This window comes from Pantherophis guttatus, chromosome 1 (assembly GCF_059756535.1).
Source record: "Pantherophis guttatus breed Tessera chromosome 1, ASM5975653v1, whole genome shotgun sequence".
NCBI classification, from domain to species: Eukaryota; Metazoa; Chordata; class Lepidosauria; order Squamata; family Colubridae; genus Pantherophis; species Pantherophis guttatus.
In genome coordinates, this window is record NC_142063.1 from 274,193,677 (window position 1) to 274,206,574 (window position 12,898).

General features: G+C 35.3%; 1 protein-coding gene across 6 annotated transcripts in view; it reads right to left on the reverse strand.

The window, feature by feature from the left end:
• The window catches only part of WDR27 (WD repeat domain 27), a 74,210-nt gene that overhangs the window by 24,379 nt on the left and 36,933 nt on the right, over positions 1 to 12,898 (reverse strand). For all 6 annotated transcript variants that reach the window (XM_087882928.1, XM_034428413.3, XM_034428414.3 and 3 more), the window contains exons 22-23: positions 7,560 to 7,657; positions 687 to 789 (exon numbers count right to left, since the gene is read on the reverse strand). In XM_087882928.1, coding sequence (XP_087739054.1) covers positions 687 to 789; positions 7,560 to 7,657 — 201 coding nt within the window. The remainder of the gene's footprint in view (positions 1 to 686; positions 790 to 7,559; positions 7,658 to 12,898) is intronic.

Below are 12,898 nucleotides of genomic sequence, written 5' to 3' on the forward strand. Positions count from 1 at the left end.
TCTTTTAGTGACCTTTCAAAGTTACAACTGCACTGAAAAAAGTGACTTATGACCATTTTTCACACTTATGAAAGTGGGAAAGTTTAGAGTCATCAATGTGTTGCTAGTCATATGATTTACATTCAGATGCTTGGCAACTGACTCACATTTATGATGGTTGCAGTGTTCTGGGGTCATGTGATCACCTTTTGCAACCTTCTGACAAGCAAAGTCAATGGGGAAACCAGATTCACTTAACAACCGTGTTACTACTTTAACAATTACAATGATTCACTTAACAAATGTGGCAAGAAAAGTCATAAAATGGGGCAAAACTCACTTAACAAATTTCTCAATTAGCAACATAAATGTTGGGCTCAATTGTGGTCCTAAATTGAGGACTATTTGTACCTATTGTGAATAAACTGATTATAGGCACAAAAGCCAGCTAGGTAATTTTGGGCCAATGACTCTCTCTCAGTCCAACGTATCTCATAGAGTTGTTATGGGGAAACTAGAAAGAGGAAGGAGTATTAGGTATGTTTCCCACTTTGAGCTATTTATAAAAAAATAGTACAGGTGGGATAAAAAATCTAATAAATAAACTCCTGGAAAGATGTCTGTACACCAGATTGTATTGGTGGTTAAATGAAAGTTGTTAACTCTTAGAATACCACATATGGTCAGAAGTAAACTACTATACATACACATTTATCTTCAGATCCACAAGCGATGAACTGGCCACAAGGAGAAACACTAATTCCACATGGATGACAGCGGCTAATATGACCTTCAAAACGACGCTCGCACCTGCAGAAATTCAATAAATTTAAGTTTTAAATTTTAAAATAATTGCTTCTAAATTTACTCATTTTTTTCAATGAAGTGCATATTCTATTTATCTCTGCATTACAATCAACGTCCAACAGGTAAGATGGGCAGCCAATAGAATTAATGAATGAATGAATGAATTGAATTGAATATGATATACTGTAACATGCTCCGGTTGCTTAAAAAATATTTTGTGTATTACAAAATACTTAAAATCTCTTATTTAAATAGTTTTTTTAAATTAAAATATTATTGAATTTTATGAAGGTATTATGTACATACAACTATATAACTATATATATATCAGGGGTGAAATCTACTTACCTTCCTTACCGGTTCGAACCTTACCGGTTCGGAAGCACACACACGTTACGTGCCCTATATATATAGGGCATATATATATATGTGTGTGTGTGTGTGTGTGTGTGTGTGTGTGTGTACACACACACACTATTTCCTTGAGATACTTAAAATGAAACTTTTCTGCTTATATATGTCTTCCAATAGTTTTATAGTTTATATATTTATTATATTATAGTTTCATAGTTTATTTTATGTATGTATGTATGTATGTATGTATGTATGTATGTATGTATGTATGTCTTTGGTTATTTGGGTTTTCTCCCGCATAAAATTGGAAGTGTCTTGGTGACATTTCAATGAAGTCTCATTCGTCATCTTCAGGCTGGTGTTTTCGGCTTCGTGCTTCTAGGAGCAATGTAGCATGAAGCCGAAAACACCAGCCTGAAGATGACAAATGAGACTTCGTCGAAACGTCGCCAAGACACTTCCAATTTTACGTGGGAGAAAACCCGAATAACCAAAGACCTACATACAAACACCCGCGAAAACCTCAGAAAACATACATACATGCATACATACATACATACATACACATATATATTTGTTTTCTTTCCTTTTCGTAGGCTTTATGTGTATTTCTCTTTAGCCAGGTTCTTCCTACGTAAACCAAGATTTTTATGCAGCCCTAATTCAGTGAAATCACAATCCACTAGTTTCTAGGCTTTTTTTTTTTCTGGCAGCCAGCAATTATATATGTATGTATGTATGTATGTATGTATGTATGTATGTATGTATGTATGTATGTATATAATAAACTATAAAAATAAAAAACTATATATAACAGAAAAAGTTGCATTCATGTTAAGTATCTCAAGGAAATAGTATCTGCCTGAGATTTAATTAGGACTTGCAGTGTTAGATGCAGAATTGACTTTTTTACGTTATTAGGACTATTAGGACTATTCCACTATTTCTATATGTTCAATTTGCTGTTCTCTGAGCATTACATCTGTTGTGATTAGGAAGAGAAATTCAATACAGTTTATGTTTAATCAGCTTATGTTTCCAAATATTTTGTGGTGTTGATTTATTTAGTCCTAGTATATTTTTTAAAATTTATTTTTAGTACACATAAGGATAGTGTTGCATGAGAAAATATGTGTATGCTTAGTCATATATGTACGTACATGAGTGCATTCAAGAAATGTAAATTGGAATAAGGGCACTGTTCCTAATTTAGCTAAAAACAGACAATTGACATGAAGATTATTATTTTCCTTTCCCAAATTTGATCAATGAGTTGTAAGGATTTGTTATCTTTCGTTGAATACCTGCATCAGTTTATTTTCCAATATCATTTTTAGTTTCTTATACAGGTTCAGAAATTTTTCAACAGTGTTCTATATGACATCTTTAAGACATAAATTTAAGAAACTTTAATTAATAGCCACTATGCAATGGAATGTATCTATGAAGGGGGAGGTGGTGTGATGGATTTCAGTAATGTAGCAGTTTCCCAAGAAGGAGGGAACACATTCCATGGAAGAGTGGAGGGGGCGAGACAAGAAACAACAGAGTTTAGAGATGGCTCATGGAGGGAGAAAGAGATTGAGCATAGCTATTCCCTAGAATCTCCCAGGGTATGTTCATAGGTTAGGGGAGTATAGGTTTTGTCTGGCAAGATTCTGTCTATACGGCATAAGCAAATAAACAACTGAACTTTGGCTGGATTGTTGTTCTTGGTTGAAACCTGACACAATAGCATAATATGACTAAATAACTTAGAAAACTGTCTTTAATAACAGTAATTTAATATAGGAAAGATTCTTGAGACCAGTTTGACTAGTCCTTCTGGCAATAATATGGAAGCCATTTGCCACGATCTTTTTCCAAGGCTTTCCGGTCTACCCTATAGTCCTGGGATTTTCCAGTGGCTCCCCAACGAACAGCTAATCACTTTCCATCCTGCTTAGTTTTTTGAGATTAACCAAGAAAAACAATGCCCCCATCTATTTCAGTAAGAAATTGTTTATCTCAAAAGAAATTTGTAAGAGGCTTTCCGCTGGGTATCTTATTCACAGTGGTTATTATATGCTACAGAACATATTCAACAAATCATCCGGATAAAATAAAGGAAATAAATGTTCCTACTACTAAACAGTTAGGCATTCCATAACTGAGTACAATATCTTCTTTCTTTTGTGTCTGAGATGGAACTCTAAGCAAAACCTCACTCACATATTATCTCTTTGATTAATAGATGAAAATTTGTTACATTGTAGTAACAGCTAATTTGTTAACTCTTTATATATGAGGATGGTGGCTCCTGGTTTATGGAAATATAAACCCATTTCGTATGTTCCAAAGGCATAAAGTCCCAAGGCTTGTAGATCTTATTTGTGAAGAAATAGTTTATCTAAGCTGCTTTTAAAATTTGGTTGGGAAACAATTAAAAACCTTTACACATCAATCAACTTTTTACAATGGAAGCATAATATAATACACAATTATGAAATTCAAGCTAATAGTTCTCATAATATACAATTATGAAATCCAGACTCATATATCTCTGTGGATAAACATTCATGGATCAAGATGTTCATAGATCATGAAGGACATGTACTGTATCTTTTCCTCCCTTCTGATTTAACGTAGAAGCAATCAATAATTCAAATGCCACGTACTGCTGAAAGTAGAAATACTTACAAATGTTTCAAAGAAATCACGTTACTGGTGGTATTCTATGCAATTAAATCCTTGTCACATAACTTTTAGGTGCTATAAGAAAGACTGGGATAACTGGCACGTAGTTAATATGCTTCACATGCAGTCTATGAGCAGGATATGGGCAGAAAATGCCCAAAATAATATCTGGGGAGTCTAAAGCAAACCAGCTTGTCAATATTTCTATGCTCTTTACATTACAAATTGCTCCAAAATAAGTTTAGAAATAGATGACAAACTTTATTTCACTAATAATTTCTTTAATGACTTGCCTGATTTTTCTTTACAAAAATTATGCTTCTGAAAAATTTATTATCACTTGTTTATTGCATTTTTATTCCAACATTCCATCAAAGAATTGTGCTCCCTGTGGCTCATTAGAGAAAGATTACATTTGTAAAATGTAAACACAGAAGTAATTCCAGTAGCAGCAGAAGGTACCCCTAACTGTGGCAACACAGAGAGAATGACTTCTTTTACAATTTTAAAAGTATGAATTGGCTCATAAGGGAGAATAGGATCTTTCAAATAAATTGGGTCCAAGTTATATATAACTATAGATCATAACCAACATTTTGATATGGCTCCAGGAACAGACTGCCAGCAGTGGAAGGGTATTAAGAATGGAATTGCATATTCCTTTTAATCAGTTCTAGACATCAGTCTGGCTGCAGCATTTTGGACTAGCTCTTTTCTGTTTCTGAGTACTTTTCTCAGACTATGTTATGGTAGTTCAAAGGACATTTTGCAATAGCATGTGTCATCATGGCCAAATCTGACATCTCCATGAATGCACAGAATTAGTCGCCATCCTTAACTGTGCCAACGCATTTCTGAACACCCCAAAAACCTAGATATCCAGGTTCATAAGGGAATCCAAAAGGACCCACAGGCTCTGAGTTTTCACAGATAAAATTACCCCATCCAGCGCAGCTTGAAGCATCTATGTATCATCCTGCCTATGTTTCTCCCACCATAACCTTCTGAATCCTCACTCCAAGAACTGGTGTCTCACTACTTTGCTCAGTCCATAAGCTTGTACTGTATAGCAGTGGTGGGTTTCAAATTTTTTTACTACCGGTTCTGTGGGTGTGGCTTTGTGGGTGTGGCATGGTGGGCGTGACAGGGGAATACTGTAAAATCTCCATTCCCACCCCACTCCAGGGGAAGGATACTGTAAAATCTCTATTCCCTCCCCAATCCAGGAGAAGGTTACTGCAAAATCCCCATTTCCTCCTGATCAGCTGGGACTTGGAAGGCAGAAATAGATGGGAGTGGGGCCAGTCAGAATTTTTACTACTGGTTCTCTGAACTACTCAAAATTTCCGCTACCGGTTCTCCAGAACTGGTCAGAACTTGCTGAAACCCACCTCTGCTGTATAGGAATTTTTTATTTAGCAACCACTACTGAGCCTGGCAACTCAGCCAATAAACAAAATGGTGACTAACTGAAATTGAGACTGTGTTTATGATTATAGACCTGCGAAAGTGATAAATGTGAGTATTGGTTATAAAGTTATTTTTTCATTACCATCATAACTTAAAAGTGATTGGTATTAAAGACTGTTATCTTCTTCATATAATTCTAGTAATTTGTGAGACAACTGTGCTTTTAGTGCAGATACGAAACTAGGCATGAAGATCCAAGGGACCATACACCTGACTACCATGGATGAGAAAAAGAGAGAACTACTTCAGTGTGCAAGCGTCTCATTTCTGGGAGAATTTGGTAAACCAAAAAATGTGTAGTTTGGATTTTGGCATGATCCAACCATTTCTACATTCTTATTTCTCTTTCTATATAAAACCTTCCTAAATTTACACCCAAGCAATGGCTGTTGCCTCTGATAGAATATTTTGAAACACTTCTATAGCTTCATTACTAGAACATTTGAACCAAAGTGCTGGTGAACACTATTTTTTATATAAAGAATGCTTACATAATTTGGAAGTCAGATTTTAAAATTTCCACTAATTTGTTTTACTAGCCTTAGTATTAGGAGCCAAAATGGACAAGACCATCTATGATATCAGCCCCACAAAGTCAACTGCTACTGAGATCATAGCACACTACCATGATGTTAAATTAAACCAGTCAACAGTATTGACAGAGACAATATAAACTAGAGGAAATATAAATAGAAGGGAGAAAAAGGAGGGGGAAATAAAATACTCTAGAAGTAACCAACAGTATAGCATATTATACTATATAATTTAGGATTACAATATAAATTACACAGATAGTATTTTAACTATTTTACCATACCCCCTCAAATCTTAAATTAATATTTTAAAAAGACATAGCAAGTAAGTAACCTGTTAAAAAAATTAACTTACTATTCATGAATAGTAGTTAAACCAACTGATAGAAAAAACATAAGGATATAATACAGTTAACCTTTTATCCCACATATTTCATTTTACTATATTTAGACATTTGCTAGCAGTAATAAGCCATTATTGTTTCAAAAAATGTGCTAATTCCTATTTAAAAGGTAAGATTCTGTTGGGTTTTTTTTTTTTAAGAGTTGTCTCCAACTTCTTCCAGACTAATTTTTTTCCAAAACATTTGACTTGGACATTTAATGATTTACAAAGATCTCCCATGTGTACTTTCCTGTACTGCTTCTGTAGTTTGTAACCTTATATTGAAATGTTTTTCAGTTCAGACAATTGAACACTTTTTAAGGATAAAAAAGTGCATTCCAGTTTGTTAAGTTCATTGCAATTTTTTTAAAAAATATGTCACTTAAATTTGTGAGGGGGGGAGTAACAATGTCATTTCATTCATAACAACAAAAACTAGAGTCAAGAATCAATTTATAAGTAGTTATATCATAAATAATATAAACTTGCATATTCAGTTATAATCAACAAAAATCCTGTGGTGTCTCAGAGGAAGAAATGCATTACACATATGTTTTTGTAGATTACAATTTACCTCATCAGATAGTCATGGAATTCTGCCAATTGGGATACATCAGTTTTTCCCTGTACTTATATTTGTCTGACTTATGTGGCACATACCCATGCTCCCAATCATTCCTCCTCATGAAATTTCTTCTTTTATATTTGTCTTTCTGCAAGCTTTTATAACAGTTTTTTTTTCCAGTCATTGGCAGTTCATCACATGACTAAGTTATGTTTTAATACAGCAATATTTAGATTTTATTGGTGAGAATGTGTTTAAACTAAGAAACCTATGCAATATTCTGCATGTTTTTTCCCAGTTTAATCTCATGCAAGGACAAATGCAGACTGTCTATTTTTCATCATGTTCCTAAATAACTACAAAATCTTTATTGGTTGTTTGTGTGAAACATTCAGGACGCTGTGTCTCCAAAGCACAACTGCATTTGAGGAAGACAAAATGCCACAGAGTAAACATTCTGACTTTTATATGACCCCACAATCATTCTTGCAATTTTGTACTCCCTAAATTATATGATAACTAACAGAAATCATAAAATAATTTATGCCTGGGGATAAATTAAGCAGGCAAACACTTATTTATTCAGAAATATGTATATGTTGCCTTATTTTTGAGGCGTTCTAAGCAGCTGTTTCCAAGATGGACTAACCAAACTTCATCAAATTGTGCTTAAGTTCCATGACTTTGCAAACTTCAAAGTGTGAACTCTTGCAAAAAATATATATATTAAAAAGCACTTGTAAAGTGTAATAAAAGAAACATGGCAAACAGCAAAATGACTGGCTGTTACCTCAGTGTTCTCAAATCCCAAAGTTTGATGCCATCACCAATGGCTGCTGTTAAAAAGAGATTGTAAGCTTCATGTGGTTGACAGCTAAAAGATGATCCCTGCAAGAAAAACAAACATCAGTTTAAAATTATAGTAGCAGGTATAGTTTAGAAAACATTTCCACTGTTGGAACTCTACAGAAGAACATGTAATAATAAATAAAATAATAAAAAACAACACTGACAAAGGATCAGATTTTTCTTAATGCAAATGTCATACAGCAATTCAGAGAATTGTTAAATATAACTTTCACGGTACTCTGTTTCTGCTCATTGATGCTTATCTTGTTACTACGGTTTAAAATGCATTTATAAATCATATGAATTCCTCTTGATTTTATTCAAAGTGCAACTCTAGTAAAAAAAACTATTTTGGAGCCAAAGGAAATCACTTTATAAAACAGCTTCTTTTCCTAGATCAGAGGTCAGCAACCTGCGGCTCTGGAGCCACATGTGGCTTTTTCACCCCTCTGCTGTGGCTCCCTGTCATTCAAAATATGCGTCACAACTGCCAATGTGCGACACCCGCCGGCATGCAATTTATTGAGCTTTTCAACCCCTGGTAGGCCAACCATGGATAAATCCAAGAAAAGAAAAGCTTCAGAAGAAAACAGAACCTTTTATTCAACTACATATGCTAGTTTTGTGGCCGCTCATGAAATAGTCAGGCATGGGAAGGGTTTTTGTGGCTCCCGGTGTTTCTTTTCGGTGGGAAACGGGTCCAAATGGCTCTTTAAGTGTTTAAGGTTGCAGACCCCTGTCCTAGATCAATCACCATCTTAAGGCTTTAAGTTTTTTTGAATTTGCCTTTTGGCAGCCATTTTTGAGAATTGAAACAGGTTTTCATCAGCAACATGAGTCAACTATGGTTCTGGAATTATAGAAAGTTCATTTATAGGCATCTATGTCTCTTCTTTGGAGACAATTTTACTTTGCAATTGAATGAAAATCAACTTTTTTCTAAGTATATTTCAAACTGTTTTACAATCTTTTTTCATTAAGATAAATCTTTATTAGGAATTAATTGCTTTTCTAATCCTTTTCTGATTAAAAGGAATCATATAAATATTTGAAGCATTAAACAACCATTGAAAGACCCAAAAGACCAGGTTATTATTTGCTTATTTATAACATTTCATTTTTTTTTTTTATCATTTAAAATAAGTCCAAAACGGGGAATGCTGATGGTACTATGTTGAAAGAAAGGCAGAAAGATAAATTAAATTACTTTAATTTAATGGATTTACAACCATAATTGAACTTGCAATTACGTTTATAAGCTGCGATGGTCATTAAGCAGATTAACAGGTGACCACACCCAATTTTACAACATTTCCATGATTCTATGAAATCTCACAAATTCTTGTACAAGAAAGCCAAATTTGTCAACAGATTTTGACATTTGTTTGACATCTCAGGGCTTTCCTCGTTTGCATGAAATCATGGAAGGTAAGATTTAATGATTTCCTAAGAACCGAGTTTCCCTTTTTTTAAAAAAATGTTCAGGTTTCTGGGTCATCATGTGAGATTATATAAGGGCACATGGCATCTACAAAGTTTGCCAATCCCTTGTTAAAATGAGATTAAGGTTAAACGTGCTTTAAACAATATAATTACAGCAGAGCTCTGAGATAAATTGACAATAATCCCTTGCATTCAAAAGAAACTGGAACATTTTTGAGGTCTGGGGATGATCAAAAAGCATCCAAGAAACATAGTTTTGTAACTATATTTATTATGGAACTTTACACAGAGTACCTTGTGGCTAATGCGAGGCTAAGAAATGGAACAGTGGATTTATAATCCTGTTTAGGCTTGCTGGATTGTATTAAAAATGTCATTGTATCTCATCCAAAGCTCTGATTCAAAGGTCAGTGTGTAGTCCAGTAGACAATAGGATGCCTCATTAACTTTATTAGTCAAAGAGCCAGGCACAGGAATCTAAGTGGTGATTCTTTCTGAAAGTTCTGGCATCATGAACACTATCTCTCTAGACCAGAGATTTACAAAAGTAGCATTTCAAATGTAAATTGAATGTAAATAAAGCATATTTCTTATTTCTATTAAACAGGAATCCATTGGCATTATTCTGGTACTATTCTGCCAGAGGAACTAGTTATTCAATCCCATATCATGATCTTCTTCAGAAGATTACAATACCCTTCAGTGAGCGCGATCCCGTTGCGAACCAGTAGTAAAGGTAAGTAGAATCCACCCCTGGGTTGAATATATGTTGAAAAGATTAATTTAGGATTGTAATCTTCCATTTTTTGTGAAAATAAGACCAATTTCATTCCCCATGGAGATATATGTCCACAAATTTCAAAGTGAGCTCTGCTTAACTAACTTGAAGTCATTTTGCTGACATTGGGAAATAAAACAGAGGAAAGGGCCAACATATAACAAATGATACTTGTAGAGTTTAGTACAGTTAAGTGTTTTAACAGACCAGTCTCATAAAACAACATAAAAAAACTATGCTAAAGTCATTTTAAGGAACTGTTTCAATGCTACAACAAAAAAGACATTCAAGACGGATGGCTGTCTGCAGCCTGACTAATGAGCTTAACAGCATAGTAAGGGATAAATTAGATAATATCCCAGTGTGTCTGTATTCCTTAAATTATTGGCACATACTGCCAAAGCAACTCAGTGTTAAATGTCTTTAGCCTAAAATTAAAAGATTTGGTTGATAAGCAACCAAATACAAAATTTCACCCATACAACTTCTAGTCCAAAGTTTGGTTCATGTTATAGATGCATAAAGCTTTTTTTAAAAAAAATAGTTAATAGAGCAGTCTCTTCCACCTTCTAAAACACTTAAATCAGAATCTTCCATATCCTATGGCTTACTTGGACGAGTACACTTAATTCATATTATAGCAATAGCAATAGTACTTAGACTTATATACTGCTTCACAGCCCATTCTAAGTGGTTTAAAGAGTCAGCATATTGTTCCCCAACAATCTGGGTCCTCATTTTACTGACTTTGGAAGGTTGGAAATCTGAGTCAACCTTGAGCCGGTGAGACTCAAACTGCCAAATTGCTGGCAGCCAGCAGAAGTAGCCGGCAGTATTATGCTATTTGCTACTCAATCTCCTTCTGATTTGAGAGTTTTTTGTAGATTGAATCAATTGAGTCAGTACCATGTATTTATTTCTATTGCAGAAATGGAATTTTAATTGGAATTAAATGGAATTAAATGGATGGGGAGGAACAGGCTTCGACTCAACCCTTCCAAGACCGAGTGGCTGTGGATACCGGCGTCCCGATATAGCCAGCTGGTGCCCTCGCTGGCTATTGGGGGCGAGTCACTGACCCCCACAGAGGGGGCTCGCAACTTGGGTGTCCTCCTGGACACACGGCTGTCTTTAGAAGAGCATATGACAGCCGTGGCCAGGGGGGCTTTTTATCAGGTCCGCCTGATACGCCAGTTGCGCCCCTTTCTGGATCGGGACTCCTTGTGCACATCACTCATGCCCTCGTCACGTCACACCTCGACTACTGCAACACTCTCTACATGGGGCTCCCCTTGAGGAGCACCCGGAGGCTCCAGCTGGTGCAGAATGTGGCCGCGCGGGTGATTATGGGAGCGACGTGGCGCTCCCATGTAACACCTCTCTTGCGCGAGCTGCATTGGCTCCCGGTGGTCTTCTGGATGCGCTTTAAGGTATTGGTTCTCATCTTTAAAGCGCTCCATGGCTTAAGGCCAGGATATTTGCGAGATCGCTTGCTGCTACCGATAACCTTCCACCAACCAATACGCTCTCACAGAGAGGGCCTCCTCAGGGTGCCGTCGGTCAGGCAATGTCAGCTGGTGGCCCCCAGGGGGAGAGCCTTCTCTGTGGGGCACCCGCCCTGTGGAACGAGCTGCCTCCTGGAATACGGCTGATCCCGGACCTCCGGACCTTCCGTAAGGCCCTGAAGACTTATTTATTCCACCAAGCCGGCCTAGCCTAAATGGCTCTTAATTGGGATTTTAAATTTTATGGACTTGGGGGTTTTAAATTGGGAAGCCAATGATTTAATTCTTTTTAATTATCTTAACTTTTGTATTTGTATGTTTTTTAATTTTGGCTGTTCACTGCCCTGAGTCCCTTCGGGGAGAAGGGCGGTATACAAATTAATTAATTAATTAATTAATTAATTAAATAAATAAATAAATAAATAAATAAATAAATAAATAAATAAATAAATAACTGTAGCCTAGTTTTCAGAGTACTATAGCTTACAAAAAGAAGCCCTAGTTTAGAATATGTTTTTAAATAGCTGCATGTAAAGTCTGTCCAAACAATCATCTCACAGTTAAAATCCCAAAGGAAAAAATACAAAATTTTATCACTTACAGAATTGCCACTGACTAAACTAAAAGATAATAGAGGAAAGGTATGTTGAACTAATTTTAAAGGCTAAGATGAAGAAGGAAAAGGGTAGTGTCTAAAATGACAAGATCCATATAGTTTAAGACTTTGTCTGCAAAACAAAGACATTCTGGAGCATGGATACACCACCAATATCAGATAGCAGACCTGAACTTTATATATAGATGAAGCTCTCAAAGAATTCTAGAAAACCAGCTAAAGTGAACACCAGATTTTTGAATTATTTAATTGATGTTGCTCTGATTATATTAAACAAGGATTAGAGAGCTTTTTAATTAGATCATGGTAAAGAAAAAGGTACTTGCAAACATTGCAACCTAGCCTCTCAACAATCAAAGGCTAATTTAGACAACATATATATCAAACCATATATGTTTTGCTAATATATTTAAGAAGTCACATTACATCTACTCTACAAAAATTAAAATCATTAGAAGCAAAAACATTGCTTTTGTTTTTATTTATTTACCACTCAGCTTCAAAAGTATCCAAGTCAGCACATTTCTAGAGTACAAATATTTTAAATGGGAACAGTAACAGTGATTCATAAATTCTTATCTTCCAAGCTTCTGTTAGTAATCTCTTGTAAAGTGGCAGATTAGGGCAGAAATTCAGATTTATATTGTGGAGTCACAAATCATGATTTGAGGTTAAGTCATGAAAATAATTACTTTTAGGTTTCCTTAGATCATAGAGATTCACAGAACCCTGAAACCATAATTAAGATTTTAAAGGCAGTCTTCTGCATAAATGCCAATGACCCTAGATCTGATCCAATGTTGATTGACCCATGTACTTACTGGAACTCAACACCATTGCACTATTTAAGTATTGATCATAGTTAGTGTGACTCCATAAATATATGAAATGTTACTACAAGTATATAAACATGATGTGTGTGTACATATTTACAATTT